Source organism: Trachemys scripta, chromosome 3 (assembly GCF_013100865.1).
Source record: "Trachemys scripta elegans isolate TJP31775 chromosome 3, CAS_Tse_1.0, whole genome shotgun sequence".
Lineage (NCBI taxonomy): Eukaryota > Metazoa > Chordata > Testudines > Emydidae > Trachemys > Trachemys scripta.
Window position 1 is genome coordinate 104209396 of NC_048300.1, and position 25725 is coordinate 104235120.

At 37.7% G+C, this 25725-nt stretch overlaps 1 protein-coding gene across 3 annotated transcripts in view; it reads left to right on the forward strand.

Annotated features, from left to right (window-relative positions):
- The window catches only part of HBS1L (HBS1 like translational GTPase), a 104699-nt gene that overhangs the window by 18720 nt on the left and 60254 nt on the right, over nucleotides 1–25725 (forward strand). The window contains exons 4-5 of one of the 3 annotated variants that reach the window (XM_034765606.1): nucleotides 167–361; nucleotides 1106–6413. In XM_034765606.1, coding sequence (XP_034621497.1) covers nucleotides 167–361; nucleotides 1106–2619 — 1709 coding nt within the window. In that variant the 3' untranslated portion in view covers nucleotides 2620–6413. Of the gene's footprint in view, nucleotides 1–166; nucleotides 362–1105; nucleotides 6414–24314; nucleotides 24369–25725 lie in introns of those variants that run through there. The other 2 variants (XM_034765605.1, XM_034765607.1) reach the window with 2 other exon arrangements.

Sequence of the window (25725 nt, forward strand, 5' to 3'; positions counted from 1 at the left end):
GGTAAGAGAGCCTGCCAGAGGAAGAAATCAGGTTGCAATGATTTTATAATTACCATTTCTGCCCCACCCCAAATATATGTATTGCAAGTATGGTTTTAGTAATTTATCATGCCATTTTGTGAAAATACATGTTTTATAATTTTATAACTACTGATGTCTTTTGTAGCTCGTCTTTATTCGTGCCTTGACCAGATGAGAGAAGTGCTGGGGGAAACTGCACCAGAGCAGGTGATGGTGGAAGCAGTGTTGAATAGTAAATTTGATGTACAGAAGGCTTTGGATCTTGTACTTGCACAAGACAGTAAGCAAAATGTGAAGACCAAGAATGAAGAAGCTGTGATTACAGGAAAGACAACAAAAGGTATGCTTTTATTTAATTATGTTTTGGTTTAGATTAAAGTTCACTGGCTGTGCATAGGATACTCGAATTTAGAACTGGAAGATACTTGCACTGTTATATCAAAATTACTCATTGGAAAACAAAACAAAGTTCTCAATCTTCTATTTCTAAATACATTTCATGGTTTTAAGATATATAGAGAACATCTCTTTAAACGAAGAAGTAGTTTTTACAAAACTTAAAATCAAGTTTTAGTTTTAGACCTGGTCCTCCCCCCCCTAAATTCAAAATGTAAGCAACCACAATTCCCAATGAAATTTTGTTTTCTAACAAATACTTTAGTTATGTTACTACTTAAGTTATCCAACTGCTAACTTTTTTTTTTTTTTTTTTTGAGACCGCAAATTTTAAGACATTTTAAATGTTTGCTTGTGATATCGCAAGACTGTTTTTGTAGAGCTAGTACAATAGCTTGGTTGTGTGGATTCAGACATCTTAAGAGTTGATATTCATTTACTAACTTAGTGTTTCTTTTGGTGCATAATCGTAATAATTTTGCTAAATGATTGAATAAATGCCCTTCAGAACTCACAGTTCTATTTGATTATAGAGACTATGATGTAATGCAATTTTTCAAGTAACATTTAGTAATTAAATGCCTTTCATGTTTCTTCTTAACTTTGCTGTTGCTGTCTCCTTAAAAAAATGGAATTTTTCGTTGTGACTGTGCATCTATCTGAAAATTATTGGCTATTGTAAGGTAAGGAGATTTACTTTGTTCAGAAACTTTTACTTATTCAGAGAACTTGTCTTACTTAATAGAAAACTCTTCAGCAAACACCAACATGTCTAAGCTCAGTAGCCTGACAGTCAAATCTAAATCACCTAGTTACTTTTCAACTTTAAGTGACAAAACACTCTTCAAAGCTAAACATTCTAATATATCCTCAATAGAAAAGAAAATATCTGAATCTTCTAATAAATCTTCAGGAGTTCTATATTCTTCCCTCAGTAATGATATGTATGAAGAATCATGTTCTGAATCTGTCAATAAACATGTAGCAGTACGACTACCAGACAATACCAGCACAGTAAGTTTGATTTCCAGCAATGAAGGCAAAATTTGCTTTAGTGTAGGTGCTGAATTATTGGAAGCTAGTCAGTCTGAAAATCCTGCCTGGAAGCAGTTGGAGTGCAAGGAATCACAAGACTTGAAATCTTTGCTGTTGCAGAATATAACTAATGATTATTTGAGCCTCCAAGACAGGGGACTGCGTGGGGCTCAAAATTCTTCAGATCATAATAGTAAAGGAAGTATGGATAGTAGTCTTGGCTTAATGAGTGCTGTAGGGAAACTGGCACTTGATAATGATATAAACTGTACTCAGAATAGAAAGACTGAGCATTTTGAAAATTTTCCTTCATTTCTACAAAGTACTAGGCAAGACATCTCATCTTCAGAAATGGGTAGTTTGCCATTTTCAAAGTCTGGAGGTCCATCACTGGCTGACCTACTTCAAGAGCACCAGGAAAGTAATTCAAGCCACTGTTGTTCTTTGTCTGATCTTTATAACCAATCATCTATGAGTTTTATAGATTTGAAATTGGGATCCTCGCCATTGTCACAACTAGCTGGTCAACATAAAGCTGCAACTGGGCTGTCAGAATTAACTGGATCTCTGTCTTCTCTGGCATTGTCTCAGGCTTCTCCAGTAAGAGAACTTGAGAATTTGTCACTTTCAGATTTAATTGCAGAAACCATTGAAGTAGATAAGCCTCAAGAAGCAAAAGACAGTTCGAGGTTCAGTATAGCTGAAATGTGGCCTTCTGCAGGAGTAAACACAAACATTGACTTAAGTGTCCTTATAAAAAATCCAGAAGTATCTGCAGAAGCAGTGGTACGCCAGGCAAATACCATAGTCCCAGAAACTAAAGTTTTAAGTTCAAAGCAAGGAAAAAATATTATTTTAGTTAAAGGAAATAAAAAAGGCAAAAAAGGACGTATTTCTAAGAGCCAGGATCTCTCTCTCTCATGGATGAAGGCTCTCTGTGCCAGACCGTCAGCTTTTGCTTTAACTTTGTGTCTCCGTTATCCTCCAAAAGGATATAAACGGCGCACGATTGATATCCATAAGACTTTCCTATACAGTAGGCAAGTACAAGAAGTAAAAAATAAGGAAAGTGACCCTTTAATATCAATAACACCATTTGACTTTAAATCAGCATCTCCTGATGACATTGTAAAAGCTGGACAGAAAAGAGCCTTTACGAGAGAATAGTGTAAAGTAGGGGAAAGAAATAGTATTTATCCTTCAGAGCCTTTTTAAATGATTTTATAAATTTTGTATGGTGTGACTTTATGACCCAGAATTCACATTCTATATTTTTTAATTATACGTTTGATAATTCTCAACAAATAGTTGATCAAAAAATCATGTGAACTTTTAAACTACTGCACTGAGTGTCTGTATTTTTATTTTTTGCATACTTTTCATTAAGATACAACATCTTAATTTTCACAGTCTTAATCTTTAATACGTAGGAATTGCACATATATAGAATACTACTATACAAAAGTACATTTCTAAATAAGAAAAAATAGACTGAATTTGAGGAAAAAAAATCTTAGATTTACCATTCTATTTTACTGTTTGGTTGTATTGCAGAACAAAACCTAAAATAGATATTTCTCTGGATTAATTTGATTAGATATACTTAAATTTAAAGATTAAAGTTTCTGGTACATTACATAATTAAACTGTCTTGTGGCACGGTTTAATTTCCAACTGTTGCTAATTTCATTCTCAATTTCATTATTCTTTTATATACTTTGGTCATAGTGATGTCACTAATCTTAGAAAATTCTTATGTTCTCAAAAGCTCCAGTCATTTAAAAGAAATAACCCCAGAAAAATCAGTCATTGACCACTATACCTGATAAGCCATTTGCTAGCTTTTTGGTGGGACCAGACTTTTTTATGACAGCAAAGTACTATAACTTAAGGTTACAGTTTTTGTATCTGTTCAAAACATCCAAGTGTTAAAACTGGGCATTTAAGGATATTGGAAAACAATTGTGTGCATAGTATATATTTCATCAACATTTTTCCAGTTGGAATCCATCACCTATTTTAAGTCTGTTTGAAGTGTGTGGGAAGAAAAACGTTCCTTTTTTCCCCTTTGTCATTAGTCATGCCTAGTGAAAAGGCAATGACAAGCTATAGGTGCTATTTCTCCTTTTAGGAAAAAGTTGCCTTTAGTAATGGAAATGTGTAATTTTTGCATTCTCTTTTCTTGCTGGAGCCAGTGCTCGTTATTTAGAGTCTGAATATGTGAGGCCAAAGTCAGGTCTTGAACTTCATTTCTTATCTAATAGTCATTGGACTCTGATACTGTCTATAGGTAGTCCTACCTTTACACAGGTGTTTGTTTTTGTCAAATAGTAGTTTTTCACTTGGATCCATGGACTACCAGTCAGTATTTTCAACAGTCAATCTGCAATATATCCTTTACAAGTACTATTATTAATAGAAAAATAAGCTTGTTTATAGTTTACCATAACTTTATTCAGATATAACCAGGAAACTTTTATGAAATAATGGGTTAAATCTTAATGGTGGAGCTTTAATAAGTTGATTTATAAAAAAGAAACCTTAATATTTAGAATTGTTCCTAGCTTTAAGTGGTAATGTCAGTTTAGTTATAAAAATGTATTTGAAAGCACTGGAATGCAGTTTTCATTTACTATACATTAATTTGTTTAGTTGATAGACATTTGTAAATTGTCACTATTTAGGGAATTCTTCAAACATATAAGTATCAGACTTTTTTTTTTTTTTTGTATTGAAGTATTTTTGATCTTCTAACTTCTCCAGAATCGAGTTCATGGTTCTAGTGCCTTTTAATAAAGATGGTAGCTCTGCAGTGTTTATATTCTAACTGATCAGCTTGATTTTTGTTTGTTTGTTTAGTCACTCATATCCAGAAGCCTTTAGGAGCCTTCAGTAGGTTAAAACATAATTAATGTAAACATAGCTTGTTTAGATAACTCAAAGAGCAGAAATAAAACCCAACATCCTTCTATTTTGCTCAAAAAATTATATATATTTTTCCCAACATAAACTAACATGGAAACAGTTTCTTGAGCCTTTTCCTGAAGGATGTCATATTCTCTCAAATTATGAGAAGAACTTTCTGCTGTCTCTCACCTTAAAACAGAGAGAGCCCTAGATGACTTTTGTTGCTATCACAGGGCAATCCCTCCAGTACGCTAGTTCTTTTATCATTTCAGATTTTCATAGTAAGTGCTCCAATTTTACTTGCTGAACAGTAAACAAGCAAGGAAGATCATGGTGAGGCTGTTCACTGGCTCAAAATACTGACTGAGTAGTTCAGAAATGTTTTAAAAAAAATCTTCATTCAAGTTAGCTGTTTTCTGAAGTCTCCCTTTACTTGATACCCAGAATCTGTTTTTCCCATTAAGATTTTAGGTTTTATCTGAAGAATTTGTGCAATAGACAGATCTCCAAATTTATTTTAAATGGGATAGTGTGCTACCACCGATGAAAAAATTGCTTAACATTTTAATAATTTTTTTTTAATGGCCCAGTCTTTTTTAGTTTACTTTAGGTGATTTGGTCTTTTCCTGTTCCTGCCACTTCCTGATGGCATGAATTGGCTTTTCTAATGGAGGTGTTACTAATCTCTGGTGGAAGAAGTGCTGTTATATTTAGTGGAATAAATTGTTTCTTTGCTTTTGCTGCTTCTGTCTTGTCTTCACCCTGTTCTGTCTAGTCTTATTGTGTTGTCTCTGTTCTCTCATTTCCTCTTTGCTACTCTTCTCCCAAACCCTTCTTTAACATTAGATGCTGCTAGCAGTTTTAGAGCCAAATTCTGCACAAATCATACCTGCACAGAACTCCTGTTGATTTAATCACAAGTTACGTGCAAGTATCTGATGAAAGAATTCAGCACTTAGAACCCAGTCCTGCAATGATATCTGTGGAGATGAACCCATGGGCCTACGCAGCGCTCCATTGACTTCAGTCGGACTCCAACCACATATGGCTGTCCACCCACACAGATGTCATTGCAGATTGGGGCCTCAGTGTCTAACTTTACATGTAAGTACTAGGTGACTAACCCTTAATATTTCTCAGATCTGTTGAATTAGTACTGTTGGTGATCCTGAAGATGCAATGCACAATGCTGTTCAGCAGGATAAAAATCATGCAGCGTGTGGTGGGGATTGTCTGCCCAGACTGTAATCCTGCAGCCTGAAATGATCCTTGAATAAATACGCGCAGAGGGTAAAATTTTCAAAAGCACCAAAGTGACATCCTACATCACTTAGGCTCCTAACTTTCATTAAATACAATGAGACTTAGGCTCCTGTGCCACTTTGGTGCTTTTGAAAATTTTACCCACAGTTTTGATTTTTAACGAAATGGTAGCATGTTACTGTATTTTTAAAACTGAAACGGGTGTATAAATAAATTACTCAATAAAAACTATGTATATGTGGTTCACCACAGAAAATTCTTAATTTTCTTAAACTACCACATGATATTATGGCACCTGGAATTTTCATATAGCATATGGTTGGTTGGTTCCAAAAATGTTTCTGCCTAAATGAACATTAAAATCTGTTAGTGAAATCCCTCTTTGTTTACATTTTATATAAAATAGTCAGGGAGGTGGTTTGTTATAAATATTTCCTTAATAGTTTGCAGCCAGTCTGTGACTTTGCATGTGTGTATATGGGTCACTTGTATTAATTGCTTATATATTGATATTCAGATTCTGAAATCGTAAAGTATTTGTGTCTATGCGCACACACAATGTAGACATGAAAGAACGCATTAAGCTACATGGAATATACTGCTTACAGTGTTAAGACTGTTGTAAAGTATCTTTTGTACATTAAATTGTTTTTATATGTAATTTTTTTAAAATTAAGTGGGTCATTTAATATTTTTTTAATGAAATTGCTTTGTGAATACTGCTTTTCATTTATGTACAAAAAAATAAAACACTTCGTAAAGACTGATTAAATAACACATGGTTTCTTGCTAGTAGTTTGTCTTGTACAAATTTTGTTGCTGTTAGCAGTGCACTAGCCATTTCTTTTGAGGAGGTAGGCCCCAGTGTATGACTAGATTTGCACAGATGTACCCCTGTTCTCATACAAGTTTCCAGAAATGACTGAGGCTCTATGCAGACAAATATATCCACACATATGGAATCCAGGTGCAGTATAGTGGTCATAGTTTCTTTTTTAGAAATGTATTTGAGAACCTTCACACTGTTAGATTATGGATAGAATTTTTAGGCTTCTCTAAGTTCTAAGCAAAAAGTAGAAGGGAAAGGATACTAATGAAATAACCATCTAGCTCTAAAGAAAAAGTTCTATGCCTGACATTCATTCTCAGGGCTTGTTTATACTTACAGCTAAATTGGCACTGCTGCATCAATTGCAGCAGTGTCCATTTAGTGGGTCTAGTGAAGACCCGCTAAGTTGATGGGAAAGTGCTCTCCCGTAGACATCGGTACTCCAGGTCCCCAAGAAGCCTAAGGCAAGTCAGCAGGAGAGCGCTCTCCTGTCAACACAGCGCAGTGCAGACATGCTGGAAGTCAACCTTAGGTATGTCGACTTCAGTTACGTTATGTGACAGGGTCAGGCCAGATGGCTACAGGAGAGTGTTAGAAGGCAGATATATTAGTCCCAGATTAAGTAGATCCCTTTTCCCTGGGTAAGGTAATGGGCGGTTCCAGAACAAGCAGGAACCAATTAAGACAGGCTAATTAAGACACCTGGAGCCAATTAAGAAGAAACTGCTAGAAGTGATTAGGACAGGCTAATCAGGGCACCTGAGTTAAAAAGGACCTCATTTCAGTTTGTAGTGTGCATGTGAGGAGCTGGGAGCAAGAGGCACTAGGAGCTGAGAGTGAGAAGGCATATTGCTGGAGGATTGAGGAGTGTGCAAGCATTATCAGACACCAGGAGATAGGTCCTGTGGTGAGGATAAAGAAGGTGTTTGGAGGAGGCCATGGGGAAGTAGCCCAGGGAGTTGTAGCTGTCATGCAGCTGTATCAGGAGGCACTCTAGACAGCTGCAGTCCACAGGGCACTGGGTTGGAACCCGGAGAAGAGGGTGGGCCCGAGTTTCCCCCAAACCTCCCAACTCCTGATCAGACACAGGAGGAATTGACCTGGACTGTGGCTTCTACCAGAGGGGAAGGTCTCTGGGCTGTTTCCCAATCCACATGGTGAATCTGTGAGGCAAGCAAATCTGCCAATAAGCGCAGGACCCACCAGAGGAGGAACTTTGTGACAGTAACTTATGTAACTGAAGGTCAACTTTCAGCTTAATTAGACCAGCCCTCAGACCATACATTACAGTGGGGGGCAATCAGTACTGCTACATTTAAGGTTGTACAGGTGTTCAGGCATTTATAATTATCTGACACTTTTATCTTTCAAGTTTAAATTTTCCAGGCTTCTGTGTCTGCCTCTGGGTGTAGTTGTTTTGGAAAAATTGAGCCAAAAAAAAGCTGAGTACAAGGCGAGTGGAAAATTAACTTTCTCCGTTAATTGAAAATAAACTTCTTTTGACAACTTGTGTATGTAGTTCAGGAAGGCTTTACTGCATACATGTGCAGACCAGTTATAGTCCTTGCCTCAGTCTCTATGCATCTTGCAAGGTAAAATCTGCACAGCTCCTAAGGAGTCCAGGTCTCCTGTGGCATGTCTAAAGTGTGCTGGAGTAGGATGCCCTCCTGTAGACCTTATTAGGAATCTGATACAGAGGATTCCAGTGGTATCTAGACAAATGAGTAGTTGCATGTCATGGAATTTATTTTTCTGTTTGACAGAACTTAGGAATTTCATCCAAATAACTATGTTAAGAGAAATTAAGGTTGCATGATGTAACATCCAAAAATCAGGAAATGATAGATAAGATTGCACATGCATCCCTTCCCCATCTGCTCTCATCCAGAGCCTCATGACTTCTGTTTAGGTGCGGAATCTCTGCCACTCTACCCTTCTGTCCTCCAGGCCGTTTTCAGAGAGCGGAGGGTATCTTTGTTGCTTTTGGGTTCTCTTCTCTCCTGAATAGTTGTGGTGCAGGGCTTTTGCTGGGCTAATTTTCGTAAGTAGCAATAGAGTGTCATTGATATGATTGTCAATTTTGCTGTTGTCCACCAGACTCAGAGTAACAGCAGTGTACATGATCAGTGTCTTCATATTCACTGTGTTGCTGCTCATAGCTCTTCAATAAGCAACATCATAGACACTAGAGTGGTTTCCAGGCATAACAAGAAAATGCTGCATGTATTAATGTACAGGAGGTTATCTTTGCAAACATAAGGGCTAGAAACTTTTTTTTAATGAAAGGTTACATTTTACAGAAATAAAATGGTTAAACATCTCTCCTCACATAGGAAGATTTAATTTGTAATTAAGTGACTTTTGAATGCTGTCCCATAATTAGGGCCCTACCAAATTCACAGTCCATTTTGATCAATTTCACGGCCATAGGATTTTTAAAATAGTAAATTTCATGATTTCAGCTATTTAAATCTGAAATTTCACAGTGTTATAATTGTAGGGGTCCTGACCCAAAAAGGAGGGGGGTGTGTGTGTGGTGGTGGTGGTGGGGGGGGGGGGCGGGGGGAGAGGAATCACAAGGTTCTTGTAGGGGAGGTTGCAGTACTGCTACCCTTCCTTCTGCACTGCTGCTGGCAATGGCGCTGCCTTCAGAGCTGGGCAGCTGGAGAGCAGCGGCTGCTGGCTAGTAGCCCAGCTCTGAAGGCAGCGCCACTGCCAGCAGCAGCGCAGAAATAAGGATGGTATGATATGGTATTGCCACCCTTATTTCTACGCTGCTGCTGGCGGAGCGCTTCCTTCAGAACTGGGTGCCCGGCCAACAGCCGCCACTCTCCGGCCATCCCGTTCTGAAGGCAGTGCAGAAGGAAGGGTGGCAATGCTGTGACGACGACCCCCCCCGTCCTCCCAAAATAACCTTGTGACCTGCCTGCAACTGCCTTTTGGGTCCGGATCCGCAGTTTGAGAAATGCTTGTCTCCTCCGTGAAATCTGTAGAGTATTGGGGGGGGGTGGAGGTGTGGTGGTGGAAGGACACAAAAGGCCAGATTTCACAGGGGTGAGACCAGACTTCACGGTCTGTGACATGTTTTTCATGGTCTTGAATTTGGTAGGGCCCTACCTATAGTAATTTGCATGAACCAGTAACTAAACTTGGCAAATAAAAACTGTACACTAAGGACTTTCAGAAAGGAGAAAAATTAAATATATTAGATTTAAATAAATGTATCCAACTTGTTTTTCATGTTTTCCCTGTTAACTTGCTGATTACCAAAGCTGTTTGTGATTAAGAGCCCGCTCTATCACAGTCCATGTTCTATTTAATCCTTCAGTGAAGTGCTAAATTTGACAGCTCACAGTCATTCATAGAGCAAAGAGACTGTCATAAATGCAAAAATACTAACTGCAGGATCTTCAGAGGTTAGCTCTTATTGTAGAACATGCATCTTACATAATTATCAGCTATGCAAAGAAAACACTGAAAAGCAAAGTAGTTTGGTATAATAAAAGCATCCCCTAAGAAGATAAAACTATAATAAATTCAGAGATCAATGTTTTATTTCATACCAGTTGAACTGACTGAATAGTGAAATTATAATGTTATAATCAGCAATGTGCAAGTTCAGTTGGCATATTGTGTTCTGTTCTGGTTACTGTCTCAAAAAAGATACTAGATTATATCTAGGGGCTCACTGACAGGTGCCAAAATTGATTTAAGGCATGGAGAATCTTCCATGTATGACACTGAAAAGATTGAGGCTCTTTAATTTGGAGAAGAAATGAGTGTGAAGGCATGTGGAAGAGGCACGCAAAATATTGAATAATACAGAGAAGGTCAGGCAGGCACTTACTATTTTACATAATGCAAGGACAAGGGCAATTCAATGAAGAATTGCAAGACAACCAGTTTGAAGTGGACCAAAGGAAATACTACTTTGCATGGTACGTGAATAACCCGTGGAATTAATTGCCACAAGATACTAAGGTCAAGAGAGATGTTGCAACATGAGACTTAAAGGCAAACAGATATGCCTTTTAAACTAACAAAAAAAAAGTAGTTAACCTAAACTATGGCAGTATACCTGCGTAGATGTAAAAATTACATCAATGCTTATAAGCGTTGTCATCCATGTCTGACAGAAAAAGGCAATACCTTGAAATGGCATATTCAATGTAAATTACCTTTTAAAATGTGTTACAGAAGAGTGGTAAGAATGTGGCCTGAGCATGTTGATACAGTAAGACACTGTCCTTTACCCAGCAAACTTACATTTTGAGACCATGATTCTGCAGTGGGGCTCCGCATGGATGGACCCCTTGCACCCATGCAGAGTTGATTGCAGGTGTGTGGACTAATTTTGTCATGTTCATATTTTACATTTAGTTCATTTTTGAAGGAATCAGGCTGATTGCCTTGGCTCTTTCCTTTTGTCTTGTAGAAAGTTGAGAAGAAAAAGTCTTAAGCTTGCTGCCGTAGACTTTCTATTGCCTTTAAGAAGCAAGTGCAATAAGCTTAAAAGACCTGGTTGTTTGTTAATGGGGTTTATTTGGAGAACAGACATATGCAGAATAATTCCTTTTTCCAGTTCATTTATCTGATACTCTTTTAAATATGTAAATAAAATGACTTTAAAAGCTTTTCATGAAATTCTCAGAATCTTAGACCCAGAAGTAACAGGTTTTCACACACAAGTCTTTCTGAATCACACTGCTTCATGAGAATTTCTGTATTCTTTGCAGTGCCCAAAGGTCTAACTGAGATAGGTAATCTTTGGAATTTTGTGCTCTGCCCTATCCAATCCAATTACATGCATTTCAACTGTATTTTTCACTAGACTACTTGTCTGCAAATAAGCCTTTCTGCAAAACAAATAGAGTAACCAGTGGCTATGGAAAATAGGTAGCTGTATTGAATACTTGTGAACACTGAGATGCTTCTTCCAAGTTCTGAACTATCAGTTTCATTCTGTGTTGCACAATGATTCCTGCAATTATTTCTTTAGAAAGACATGCTTTGTAAAGGCATTGGGAGGAAGCATAAAAATAGTATGTGGTCATAATTACTTTCACAATGCATATACACAAGGGGGCCTACTTAGGGTTGCAGGGGCAACCTTAATTTTGGCATTTCCTAACTTTTCAGTGCCCAAAGGTCTAACTGAGATAGTTAATCTTTGGAATTTTGTGCTCTGCCCTATCCAATCCAATTACATGCATTTCAACTGTATTTTTCACTAGACTTTATCTTCTTTATCTTAATTTTGTAGCTTTAATTTTCTTTTAATGTAGGTTGGTTGGTTTGTTTTATATATAATAGATCAGTAGCTGCCAAACTTTTTTGCTGCCAAGGATCTCTTTGGCATCTGACTAAATGTTCTAGATCCCTTTAATTTCTGGTACAATTAGAATGACCCCGCCAGCGTGGGAATGCCCCAGCCATCATGACCTCTCTGTCATGGTGTGTGGAGGATGCCATTTTGTCTCCATGCAGCAAAAGCAGTGGAATACTGTTCTGGCACGTTCCAGATCTGGCTCAAGAGATGGACCCCTGCATAACCCACAGCAGACCCTCAGGGATCACTTTGGGGAACCACTGATACAGATTATGTGCTTTTGGGCAGAAAGCAATTTTAAAGCTTGAGTCTGTGCTACAGTATGTGTTCATCGGTTATTACATGGAGTGTGTTCAGAAAACGTATAACTTCACAATAAAGTCAAGTAGGCTACAGTACTACTTTTAGTGAGGCTAGCTTTGTTTTGAGCCAGAATTGTTTTGGAAATTGAGCTAATGAGTTTTTGCCTAAGTGTGTGTGTGTGTGTGAGAGAGAGAGAGAGAGACTGTAGGTAGATTTAAATGGAATAGAAGATTGGACATCATGATGGAAGATAAAATAAACTTAACTAAGTTTAAGGTAATGCATATGGGCACCAATAGTATATGCTTCTCATATGCTAATGGCTCTAAACTTGCAGGATTTTCTATGGGGGGCAAAAAATGGAATATGTCTCTATGCCGCTGTAATGTATCTTTAGAAATAAGTCTTTACATTTTCTGTGCAGCTGGAATTCCACTCCTCTCCCCTTTAAGTTGCTGTCTCCAGAGAGGTCACTCACTTTGAGTGCTTCCAAGAGAATGTTGCTGTGCTATACAAGTTGCTATACATGTCTAATTTAATGTTTGTCTGATGTATATTAGCAGTTAGGGTCAAATAAGAAACTTTGAGTGTATTAAAGAATAGAAATGATTGCATTTCATGTTGCTATATCGGACAATGATACACCATTGAATAGAGTGCTGTGTTCATGCGGTCTTTAACTTAGGAAATGGAAGTGAAGTTTTTCTAGGGAAGAGCAAAGAATATGGTTAGAGGTACACCAGAGATTGCAGAGACTAAAATTACGTAGAGAAGAACTATAAGGGGACTAGACAGAAATCCCAGATTAATGAAGGGCATAACAGACTTTGATATTTTTTCCTTTCTTGAGATTGTAGAGACACTACATGATGGAAAAAGGACAAATTTAGAATTAATAGAATATAGTCAGCCTGTGAAATGTATTGCTAAAGGAAGTGGATGCAAATACTGTTAATGTTAAAAATGGTTAATTTTATGTCCATTAAAATGTCTAAGGAAATCCAAGGTAATAAAATCTGAAATTTCAGTGTGTTAATGTGCTTGCTTCTTTTTCTTCCTTCAAATGGATAGCATTGCACAGTTATTCAGGTGAATCTTTTGCCTTCTGAAACATTGGAAATAGACTGATCCAGGGTGTGATCCCATATTTGCAACTATACTGAAATTAAATTGACCTCATATTTATAACTTCTCTGAGAAATCTTTAAAAATATTAACACTTCAAGTATAATTCTAATATGAAAAATGCTTCTGTAAAAAATGGCACCACCCTCTCAGTTAAAAGGATGTGCTTCCTAGGCATATTCATTTTCATTTCTACTTGCTTTTTACTGTTTAAGATGTTTTCATTACTTTTTTTTTTAACTCTTGTTAGCACTATAGAACACACACACATACATACTGGTGAGATGAGCTAGATTCTATTCCATCTTGGGCCTCATTAATAGAATTGTTAACCACTTTCTGATCATAAGATTTTTATTTTCAGTGATGCATGAACCAGAAAAAGTCAGATCTTGGGTTACATTTTGGGGGTTGATTTAAAAAAAAAAAAAAAAAAAAAAAAAAATCTTGTAAATCTTCTTGTCCACTCCTTCAGGATCCTTTTCTGTTTCCTTTATCCAGGAAGCATCAGTGATTGGCTAGTGGAGCAACAGGTCTGTTGTGCAGTTTTATCACCAGCTTCAGGGTCATGCTCCAAGCCTCCTTTGCCAAGCCATTCTATGCTGTTCTGTCCCAACTGATTTGCTGGCCCAATAAAGGACATCCCCTGCCACTGCCTTTGCAATGTTGGGCAAGTTACATAGCTGGAATTTTTCAAAGATGCTTATGGGAGTTTGGTGCCTAAATCCTATTAATCGCTTCATGACTCACTGAATCCATCTCTAAAATGCTGACACTAACAGCAGATTTGATCGGCAAGTTATTGATGCAATAAAAATGGAATTCTACTGCATCCATTTTTACAAAATTTTGTCAAATTAGATTGTTACTTTAATATTCTGGTTGAAGATACTCTGTTTAATGCATATTAATTATTAACTTACAATACACAAAGCACTACATACTAGTGACCACAACCAAGAATGAAGCCTCACTCTGCTAGGTACTATAAAATGCATGGTAACAGACAGTCCCTACACTAAAATACTTATTATCAAAATAGATAAGACAAAGGTTTGGGGAAAAATGGGCACAGAGAATTGAAGAGGCGTGCCCCAAAGTCCGATGGCATGATGTTGGCAGAGTTGGGAATAGAACCAAGGTCTTTGCAAACCAGTCCAGTGCCCTAACCACTAGTCCTCAATGCCTCACCCGCAGAAATACAGACGAGACAGTATTCATTTATTAGTATAAATTGCTAATTTATTATTTTTGTTAATGAATGTCAAATATTCTGGGAATTTTACAGACATGTCTGAAGAAAAAGTTTCTATCTCCAACATACAGATGAAGGGGGAGTGGTGGTGGTGGTGGTGGCGGGGGGTAGAGGGAAGAGAAAAGGATGCAACATAAAAGCAAAGTAAGCAAATGTGTGATATATTTTTTAGCTCTACATTTTATCCTAAGTTAATCGCCTTCCTCTGTCTCAACCCCTTCCCATCCTCTTTCTTTATATCAAAACCTGTCCCAGTTCTATTCCATAAACAATTTCCAGCATATCAGCATAGCCTAGGTATGACAACACCCTGGAACAAGAAACAACCACTCAAATAAATACCACAGAAGTGCCTTCACTAACCCCTGCAGCTTACTATAGTGATTCTGACTTCTTTGCTCAATGGTGATGTGGGTTTCCCAATCCAGGGACAGACACTTGATGGTCTGGCTTTCATGCTTCCAGATGCGCATTGCAGTTGCAACAGCTTTCTATTCACGAGTGCACTAGTGGAATGCAAATAATCATATTTGTACAATTTGGGGATTAATATGCGACTTGAAAGGTGGGTGTAAAAATGGTTAAAGGGGAGACTAAAATGGGTCATACTGAAAGGGGAACTGTCAGGCTGGAGGGAGGTTTAGTGAACTTGTTCAAGGATCGGTGTTGGGACCAATCTTATTGAACATTTTCATTAATTACCTTTGCATAAAAAGTGGGAGTGTGCTAATAAAATTTGCAGATGACACAAAGTTAGGAGGTACTACCAGAGGAGGAGTGGAATATCATACAAGATGATTTGGATGACCTTGGAAACTGGAGTAATAGAAATGGGGTGAAATTTGGCAGTGCAAAGTGCAAGCTCATGCAATTAGGGACTAACAAGAATTTTTTGCTATAAATTGGAAGCGACAGAGGAGAAGAAAGACCTGGGTGTATTGGTTGATCACAGGATGATTATGAACCGCTAGTGTGATGTGGTCATGAAAAAGGCTAATGAAATCCTAGGATGCATCAGGCGAGTTATTTCTAGTAGAGAGAGGAAAGTTTTAGTACCATTGTACAAGGCACTGGTGAGTCCTCATCTGGAATACTAGGTGCAATTCTGGTCCTCCATGTTTAAGAAAGGTCACTTCAAATTGGAACAGGTGCAGAGAAGAGCTTCTAGGATGATCAGCGGAATGGAGGACCTATCACATGAGAAGAGGCTTAAGAAGCTTGGGTTGTTTAGCCTCACCAAATGAAGGCTCAGAGGAGATGAGATTGCTGTCTACTTATCTATCAGAGGGATAGACTCCAGGGAGGGAGGTGAGTTATTTAAATTAAGGGCCAATGTTGGCTCAGGAACAAATGGATATAAACTAGACATCAGTTTTTAGGATTGAAATTAGACATTGATTTCTAATCATCAGAGGGCTGAATTTCTGCAACAGCCTTCCAGCTGGGCAAAAAAACCTAACTTGTTTTAAGACTGAGCTTGTTACATTTATGGAGAAAATAGTATGATGAAGTTGCCTACAATGGCATATGGCACTGCTTCACCTGCTATTAGCAAATATCTGCAACAGCTGGAGATGGGACACGAGGTGGGAAGGGCTCTGCATTTCAACAGTAAATTCTTTCTCAAGTGTCTGGTGGGTCTCTGTACGTGTGCAGGTTCTAACAGATCAATATATTTGGGGTCAGGATGGAATTTCCCCCCCAGGTCAGATTGGCAGAGACATAGGATTTTTTTTGTTTTTTGTTTTGCCTTCCCCTGCAGCGTGGGGCACAGGTGACTTGCTGGTTTCATCTAGAATAAATGGTGGATTCTCTGTAATTTGCAATCTTTTAAATCAAGATTTGAGGACATCAGTAACTCAGCTAGAGATTATGGATCTATTACAGGAGTGAGTGAGTAAGGTTCTATGGCCAGCAATGTGCAGAAGATCAGACTAGATGATCATGATGGTCCCTTCTGGCTTTAAAGTCTATAATTAACTTTTGGCTGCTTTGTGAGTTCATAATGGGAACTAAAAATCTAAGTCAAACCGGAGAAACTTACATCCAAATGCTAGACTTTGACATTGCATCCCTAGGGAGGATTCCCAGGAATTACAGGGAAAAATAAGTGTTCTGAAGCTTATACTAATAGTGAACGATATTTTTTGTTTGCTTAAGATGCCTAAGGCTTTTGTTCAAGATATAGGAACTATCATGCTTGGTCATTCTATTCTGACCCATTCCAGTCTGCAAATCATTTTCACATTTACATCTGCCCAGTAGGAAACTAGAAATGTTGTCATGGTCTTTTACTGGTCACATTTTTATTTATTAAACATGTGTCATGGTAGCACCCAGATGCCTCAGTTAGTAATGTGCTAGATGCTGTATAAATAAGTGTAAAAATGATTCCTGATGTTTTAGCTCTGATATAAAGCATTTGAAATCCAATATAACTGATTATTCAACAAGCTTTTAAATCATGGGATATAATGAGATACTTCAAGACTTCGTGTTTTGTGTACTGAAGATATGTCTGCACAGACATTAGGACTTACTGAATCTCTGCACTAAAATTCTGTGTGGGCTTTAGAAAGGAAGTGGCTTATTTCACAGAAAAATGTGTCATCAGCAGTGAAAAGCTTTTAAAATGTTCTGAGATACCTTTTTGAGATTCTCTTCATATATACTGTACACCTACACTGGAAAAAATGACACTCCAGCCTTTTTTCAGAGAGAGAGAAGTTTTGCCTTGCAGCATTTTAACACTAGTATAGTTTATTTTTCAAACAAAGAATAGCAATCTATACAAAGTAGGTCATATAGCTAGCTATAGCACACATGAATACTGTGTATTTAGTTAAGGAACCTGGATAAAATTTAAATTTGATATCCAGTTAGAAATGTAGGACTCAAAAGGATCTTGAGAGATCTTCAAGCCCCGTCTCCTGTCCTGAGGCAGGACCAAGTAAACATACACCTGTCAAGAATGGTCTATGACTAACCTCTTCTTAAAAATCTCCAGCACAGTCAGTATTCCTGTTCCTGATAACCAGGTGTGGCCTTCTGTTTGTATCCCCCTGGATCATGTCTTCAGCAGATGATTAGTATGTATATCAGTTAATTTTCTGTTTGCCTCAGGAGAACAATATTTTCATTTTTGTTCCATACACTGAAGCGAAGAATCAATCTGATCTCTAAACTGTGAGGTTCCTGGAGCATTGTAGAAGTATGATTGGAGAATTTTTTTTAAACCTGTTTAATTTCTTTGAATTTTTCCACAGTATGACAAACTTCACTCCCCATTTTTTTGGTAGGAGCCACATGCTTTTCTCATATGCCTATGGCAGAACTTGACTCCAGTATGCTTTTCTCCTTATATATGTAGTTTTTCTCCTGCTGTCAGCAGGAAGTGTGTGCAGTTACGGAGCCCATCTTATTTGCATCAAGCTCCACCAGCAGTGTCTGAGAGCAGAATTTTTTTTTAAGACAGTAACATTCTGCACCCCAGATTGGTGTCAGAAAATGTGTAGAGTAGGAAGGATAAGCTTACATTGCGTTCGTGCTTGCATTTTGTTTTCTGTGGATAAAATGAGAACAAGGTTTAATGTTGTCAATCCAGCACCTCCATGAGCACTACATTCCTTTAGCCTCTCCCTTTTACAGACATAGGTATTTCTTAAAGGTGTTAGTTTTTCATTGTATGTGATTTTTGTCTCTGCTGTTCAGATAGGTGTAGTTCTCAGGAGATCAGTTAATCTGCTTCAGAGTAATATTGTCAAAAATTTTGAGTAGTAAGTTCGGTCTTCGACTGGTTGATGACATATGTCTTATTGTCTAGAATGACTGAAAATTTCAGAGGAAATTAACAGGTAAGTAACTTGTATAGCGTTATCACATGATTTCAAAGTACTGTAACATTTAGATCACTGCAGAACTAAGCCAATATGTAAGCACTTTAGAGACCACTTATATAAATGAATAATTTGCTATTTCCATAAGGTTATGGAAGAGGACATTCCTTCTATAGTTAAGGATGTAGGAAGCTTTCCATTATAAGGCTGATTTTGCCTTTTCTTTCTCCATTGTGTGTCTCAAAAAGTCTCTACAGTTCATATTTCATGTGTGTGATTTTTGAGCGAAGAACTTTTCCGCAAAGTTTTGAGGTGAAATGGATAGTTTATTTATAAGTTATTGGATTTAAACAAAATTCAAGTAGGGGATGGAGGGGAAAAAAAAACCCAAAACCCTACCAGGTCCCTTTTTGTGATGTCATCACTCAAAAGAAACTAATAATCTCAGCAAGGATGGATAAAAGAATAAATCTGAAGTTTCTAGGCCAAGTTAAGTACATTGTTTTTTGAGAATGGAGCTACTTTTTTCTATACACCTCTACCTCGATATAACGCTGTCCTTGGGAGCCAAAAAAATCTTACCGCGTTATAGGTGAAACCGCGTTATATCGAACTTGCTTTGATCCGCCAGAGTGCGCAGCCCCACCCCCCTGGAGCACTGCTTTAACGCGTTATATCCAAATTTGTGTTGTTATGGGTCGCGTTATATCGGGGTAGAGGTGTATATTAAATTTGGCACTAGGAAAAAGAGAGAAATCTTTTTCACTTTTGAAGTCCAGTGATCTGGCAGACCTTTTGGATCTTCAGAAAGTCATATGGCCTGAGGCAAACTTGGTAATGTCCATCATAACTTTGGTACTATTGTGCAAAGCTGTTAGATCACAGATGTCTCCTGAAGTGTGTAGCTAAGCAGCCAAAGATTAGAAGAGCTCCACTTTGCGGATGTTACTGCCTACAGAGGCTTATGTCATATTAATATTTTACAAATCTAAACAAAAACATTCCAGCTTTTGAATCTAGTAATAGATATCTAAGTATCAAAAGGACAAAAATCTTTAAGAAATCCCAGGGGTGGAGAAAAACCTTTACACTGGATTTAAGATTGTAAGTATGTATAAATAACATAAGGGAAAGATAGTCTAAAAGAACATTGTAGCTTAAAAAAAAAATGTACAAACTCAGGAAAAGCAAAGTTAAGTGTAAGTTTAAAAAAAAAAAAGAAAAGTATGCAAATACAGACTTAAATAACAATGTTTCAAGTATCTTAGTACCCAAATGTGCTATGCATCTTACAATACAGGTAGAAAGAAAAGGCTTTGACGTTCTCAGTTTATTCTCTTCTCCACCTACGCTTACATCATAAGACAGCTTTATGCCTGCATATTGTGCATCCTCCTCATAGAAAGCATTAACTACATATTCTAGTACATTATATCATACATGACATACTTAAGCACTACCCACCCATTACGTATGTTTCTACATCTACACCGGAGATCATACTCCAATTCATTCTGTTGATATCACACTTTATTTGAAGAAATAATCATCCAATCCTCATCTGTACTTTCTGATGCAGTTCCTTCATATAAGTCCCATACATTTTCCCCCATTCCAAACCTTTACAATGCACAGTGAGCATCTGTACATTAGTCCCATTTTAAGTCCCATATTTATGTTTTGCAGACCCTGCATATCCTTATGGCGATAGACAGAAAATCTTTAAGTGGACTGTCAAAATACATGGTGATAAGATTTTTCTGGTTGAAATGCCAAAGAATAGGGAGGAGTGTAAGGTACAAGTAGCTTTGATACTTAGCATAGATACATATCTACTATTTACAGGATGCACAATGTGGGAAAGATCGGGAATAGTTATGGTCATTTGGGTTGCCCCAGCTCTGCTTTCCTACTTTGCTATGTTTAAACCATTAAACTTAATTGAGTGGTTAACTTTAAATCTAATCAATTCCAAAAAAAGAGTTAAAATAATTTCAGGTACTACAGCCATTTCTGAGTCCCTGCTTCTACTTTGTGGTTTTACAATCACATTTTCCTATATTTTTAAATGTTTTTCTCTTCCCTGTTGCTGACCCACATAAACAGAGGAAAATGACTAACCTGGCAATACAGGGGAAATGATGACACTATACATAAAGGATTATTCAATGCACAAAGTAAGCTGAAAAACAGAGAGATAATTGTTTCCCTTGTAATTTTCCTGTTCTAGACATCTTAGCACAGTGGTTCTCAAACTTTTGTACTTGTGACCCCTTTCACATAGCAAGCCTCTGAGTGTGACCCCCCCAAATATATATAAAAAAAGTGTTTTTAATTTATTAACACCATTATAAATGCTGGAGGCAAAGTGGGGTTTGGCGTGGCGGCTGACAGCTTGCGATCCCCCATGTAATAACCTCGCGACCCCCCTTAGGGGTCCAAACCCCCCACTTTGAGAACCCCGTCTTAGCAGTTGCAATAATATTACTTTACGTAAACATTTTTCATGGCAAAGTGTGATTTGAATTGCCCGGCTTCTAGTATTTGATATTTTTTAATGCTATATTTTCTTAGGGTTACCTTCCCTAAAGTAATATATTTATAACCTTACCAGTAGTTTAAGGAAGCTTTTATTTCAGCACCTGGGAATAGAGCTGTAAGTGTTCGCTCTAGCTGTCTGCCAATTTACCTCACTATACTATTTTGTTCATTGTACTTCTCATTATTATACAGTGTAATTTGATATTGTAAAGACTTTGATCTAGGTAGATTCTCACAGCTCAGTTTTGATTCTGGTCTAGAGGTTACTTTTTGTTTTTATTACAAATAGAGGGTGTTATCCATGCTTTTTTCTAATATATTTCCATGTCTCTTCTTACTAACTAACAAACACTTTGCTACTCCTGAGATGGTGATAATGTAAGTTCCTATATAGATCTACTGGTGTGATACTTGGGAAGTCTTAAAAGATTTGCAGAGGTATTTAATCACTGTTATTTTTCTCCAGTTGCTATCCCCCTTGATCCCGTCACTCCCCTCCCCTCCCCTCATCCCCCCGGCCTAGAAGCTGGAAAATGGGGGAGGGACAGAGTACTGTGGCTGGCATCAAAGTTATTCAGAATTTTAAAAACATATGTACTACTACTTTGGAAATAGATAATAGTTTTGTTTACAGTATATGTCCACAGTACTGTTCTTTCCCCATGAAAGTTCTTTCCTTTTGGTAGATCATATCTTCATTTTCTTTTTTAGAGCCAGAAAATTGATGCTTACTTGCCTTTATGGGCTTGTGGGCAGTGATTGATCCAGCAAGGGTCGATTTATCGCGTCATCGACCGCTGAGTGCTCTCCGGTCGACTTCGGTACTCCACCAATCAGGAGTGCAAGCAGAGTCGACGGGAGAGCGTCAGCTGTCGACTTACCGCAGTGAAGACACTGTGGTAAGTAGATCTAAGTACTTTGACTTCAGCTACGCTATTCATGTAGCTGAAGTTGCGTATCTTATATCCACCACTTGCGGTAGTGTAGACAAGCCTTTTGTTTGATAACCGGCTTTAATGCTTGGTTACCATTTTCTGTGGTGTGATAACCAGACACCAAGTAGTGTAAGATCTCATTAACAACCTAAATAATATTAGCTAAGAATTTGTATTTATCTTTTTCTTCTGCATCTGGTTCACTCAACTTCAAATCTTTCCAGCAGAGTTGCATGAACTGGCAAATTGGATAATAGTTTCATGGATTCAGAGTCAGCATTAAAGCCATATTAAAGTTGTAACATGAACTAATGTAAGAAGAGAAATTCAAAGAAGAAATGCACAGTATTTTATCCACTATAACAATTTTTTTTAGGATTCCTTTTTCTCTCTGAATGTGCCTTTTGCTTTTTCACCTAAGGGATTTAGGAGCACAAGTCCCATTGAAAGTCAGAGATTTGTGCTCTTAACTTCCTTAAGTGCTTTTGAAAACCTCCCTCTTAATTGCAGGATGCAGTCCCTACTAGCAGTAAGTTTGTGAAAAAGAGAAATGGAAATTAAGAAATATTTATATTGGTGCAAAGGACCTCAAAATTGTAAATGATAGCAAAACACTGAGTATGAAGAAGACAGGAATCTGGAGGAAATTATATCAGGCAAAGGGGAGAGAAGAATGTGAATGAGTGCACTAATATGCTTCCGGTATTGCTAAAGTAGCATCATATGTATTTTAGTTTCTCCATATTGACTTCAATATAAGTCATTTGTTGATGGATTTTAGGAAAAGAGGGGATTCAAGAGGGATTTAATAGGAGTGTGAGATTGCACAGTGTCTGGCTTTGACTCCTGACTTTAATTTTCCAAAGAGTAAAAGTACAAGCTGTTGCTGGTCAGTATTGAAACTAGAATTCCTAGAAATTTGTGCTACTGTTTGGGAACTGGGTGGAACACAGTGTACTTTTTGAGATTGTGGCTGACCTTGGTTCTCACTGGCATTTATGTATAGTTGCTCCATTTTCAAACATTTACTTATTTAAAACTATGCAAGATAAATTCAGTTTTGATAGAGAATAGCCAACAGAGTCATCATAATGGAACAGATGAAGAGGAAGAAGTTGGGGACAAAAAGGCAGTGAAGCAGAAGAGGAATTCTGGAATTTTGCAGGCTGGGTAGCAGGGTAAAACATCTGGGGGTAAATTGGAAGAGCAACTGAAAGGAAGTTGTAATGCAAGGCAGGGTCCGAATAGTAGAGGAAAAGGGGATAGGCTAAGGAGGCAATAGTCAACAAAGCTGAAAAGACAGTAGAAAAATATTTTCATTCTTTAAATTAAGAGCCTGTTTTAGAAACAGTGTAGGTTTCTTACGTGAATATAAACCACTCTTAGTCCCAAAGTCATACATCTCTGGTATATTTTCTAATGTTTTGGTATGTCCATTTTAAAAATACACTAGTGATTGGATTTCCACAGCCTAGTAGATCTCTGTCAGGTAGCTTTTCCTGATAGTCAGCCTGCATTTTTTTTTGTTTCTTCGTATTGCTGCTAGTTAACCATTGTACAATTCTAAATAGGTCCTTTTATATTTGTAGAATAGAGATGATAGTGCTTTCATACTCATCTCACAAATTGGAGGATAAGTCACTTTGAAGATTTGGTCTTAGTTAAGTGCAACGAGTGCTGGTTGTTGCTCAAATGCTTCCCCCACTGCCCTCCAAGCTTAGTAAAGCAACTTTTAAAATGTTGTCTTACAGTTTTGAGTATAAAATTATTGTTAAGGGAAAATGTTTAATTTAGTACTCATAACTCAAGGATTACTTTATGCTTTAAAGAAACATGTAATTTGGGACCACGCACATAAAGAACCCACCCCAAAAGACATTAATTTCTGAAATTTCTGTTCAAATAGGGTTATAATAATGAATAGGATGATTCTGTGATGGAGACTGTACACAAATTTTACAGGTTTTGTTTTCATACAAAAGTGAATATGAAATTGTTTGAATCTTTTGATACTTAAAATAGCAAATGGCATTTGGTGGTGGCATTTTGAGCATAGCCTATCTTCCTCTCCAGTCTGATTCCAAACCTGCCCCCCCTCCTCCCCCGCTCTCTCTCTTTCTGATAGATGCAACCAGAATCTAAGATTATGGTTTGATATTTCAGATTACTAGTGATAGCCATTCTGTTATTTGAACAGCCAAATTAGCAGTGGATTCACCATATGTTTACGTATGTGGCTACCCCACAGAATTCTGATACATGCACACACCAGCCTGTCTGGCTGGTGGCTTCTGTGGCACACTATGCTTTTTGATGGGACCTTGCATTTTCCATGCAATGCATTAGTCCCACCTATGTAATCTGTGCTATCTGAGTGTTTGGATAAATAATTTTAGGGCTTGTCTACACTTACTGGAGGTTTGACATGCTGCGATTGATGCATCAGCAGTCCATTTAATCATTCTAGTGAAGACCCACTAAATTGACCACCGATCGTTCTCTAGTCAGCTCCTGTACTCCACCTGAACGAGAAGTGCAAGGAGATTCGATGGGAGAGCGTCTCCAGTCGACATCATGTAGTGTGGACCCCGTGGTAAGTAGATCCAAGTACGTCAACGTCAGCTACGTTATTCATGTAGCTGAAATTGCATAATTTAGATCGATCTCCCCCCCCATAGTGTAGACAAGGCCTTAGTCTAAGAAAACTGCCTTCCTAGCTTTTTGCATAATTTAAGGTTTGTCACCATAGTTCTAGTAATGAGATGTGTGAATTTTTATCAGTGTACTTTTTACTGCTAATATATTGTTTTTAAATACCACAGAAGTTGTTGAGTGCAGATAAACTCAACTATGCTTAATCAGCCTGCTGCATTGATACAGCTTGGTTTTTATGTTTTGCAAGTTAGATTCAAAGCAGCTTTAGCAGTTTCACACCTAGATTTCAAAGATCTTTTTTTTTTTCTGTAAATGTGTTGCCACTAACACATTTAAATAACAAAGAATACTAAAGCTTTTTCTCAGTATTTTTAATGCCCTCCCCTTCCTCTGCACTTTGTTCTTATTCAAATATACTGCATACGTGTACAGACCAGGATGGTGAGGATGCAAGAGAGGAGAGTGGCAAACTGGTTGATTTAATTTTTTACTTCAGAAAAATACCAGGCCACTGAAATGAGCGGTAAGAAAGGTAAAAGTTAAAGTGACTCTTCAAGCCTGTTTACCTGGCAGATAAGAGATACTAAAACAAAGGGATTTTCTCTAAATCAAGGAGGAAAACAATTTAGCACTAAAACTAGTCTCAAGAGAGACTTGTTTCAAACTATTTTCTGTCAGCCTGTTTGTAAAGTGAAAAGAAGAACAGGAGTACTTGTGGCACCTTAGAGACTAACAAATTTAGTTAGTTACATGTTTGTAAAGTGTCACTTTGAGAATCCCCTGACCTTGTGCCCTGTGAATAAGGTCCACAATGTCTTTGGGAGCCAATTACAGTACATTAAATATCCAATCATGCCAGAGCATTTTTGGAGTATCTAACTTTTTTCTTTTGTAGCAGGGTCAGGACAACACAATTTTTCTAGGTTCTGCCCTTTCTTCTGTTCTAAGTGGGTGGGTCTAACTGTTACATGGGGGTGATATTCATCAGAGAAGTGTCCACTAAGCAGATAGAATTTCAGCCTCCCTCTTCCTCCTCCTTCAGGCTCCATCATGGGGGTGGGAAGTAGCATTGAGGAAAGGTTCTGAGCCTCATGTTCCTAATTTAAAATAGGAATAACACATCCCTAGATAAGAGGGGTGTTATGAAACTTAATTGAGATAATGAAGTCAAGATGGCAGGTTGGGAGAGAGCAACTGGAAGAGCTGGCAAAGATCTTTTATTAGAGGGTGCATGCACAGATTCATTTGAGCTTACAATATGGGGATCGTACTAGATACCTAACTGCCTTTAGATG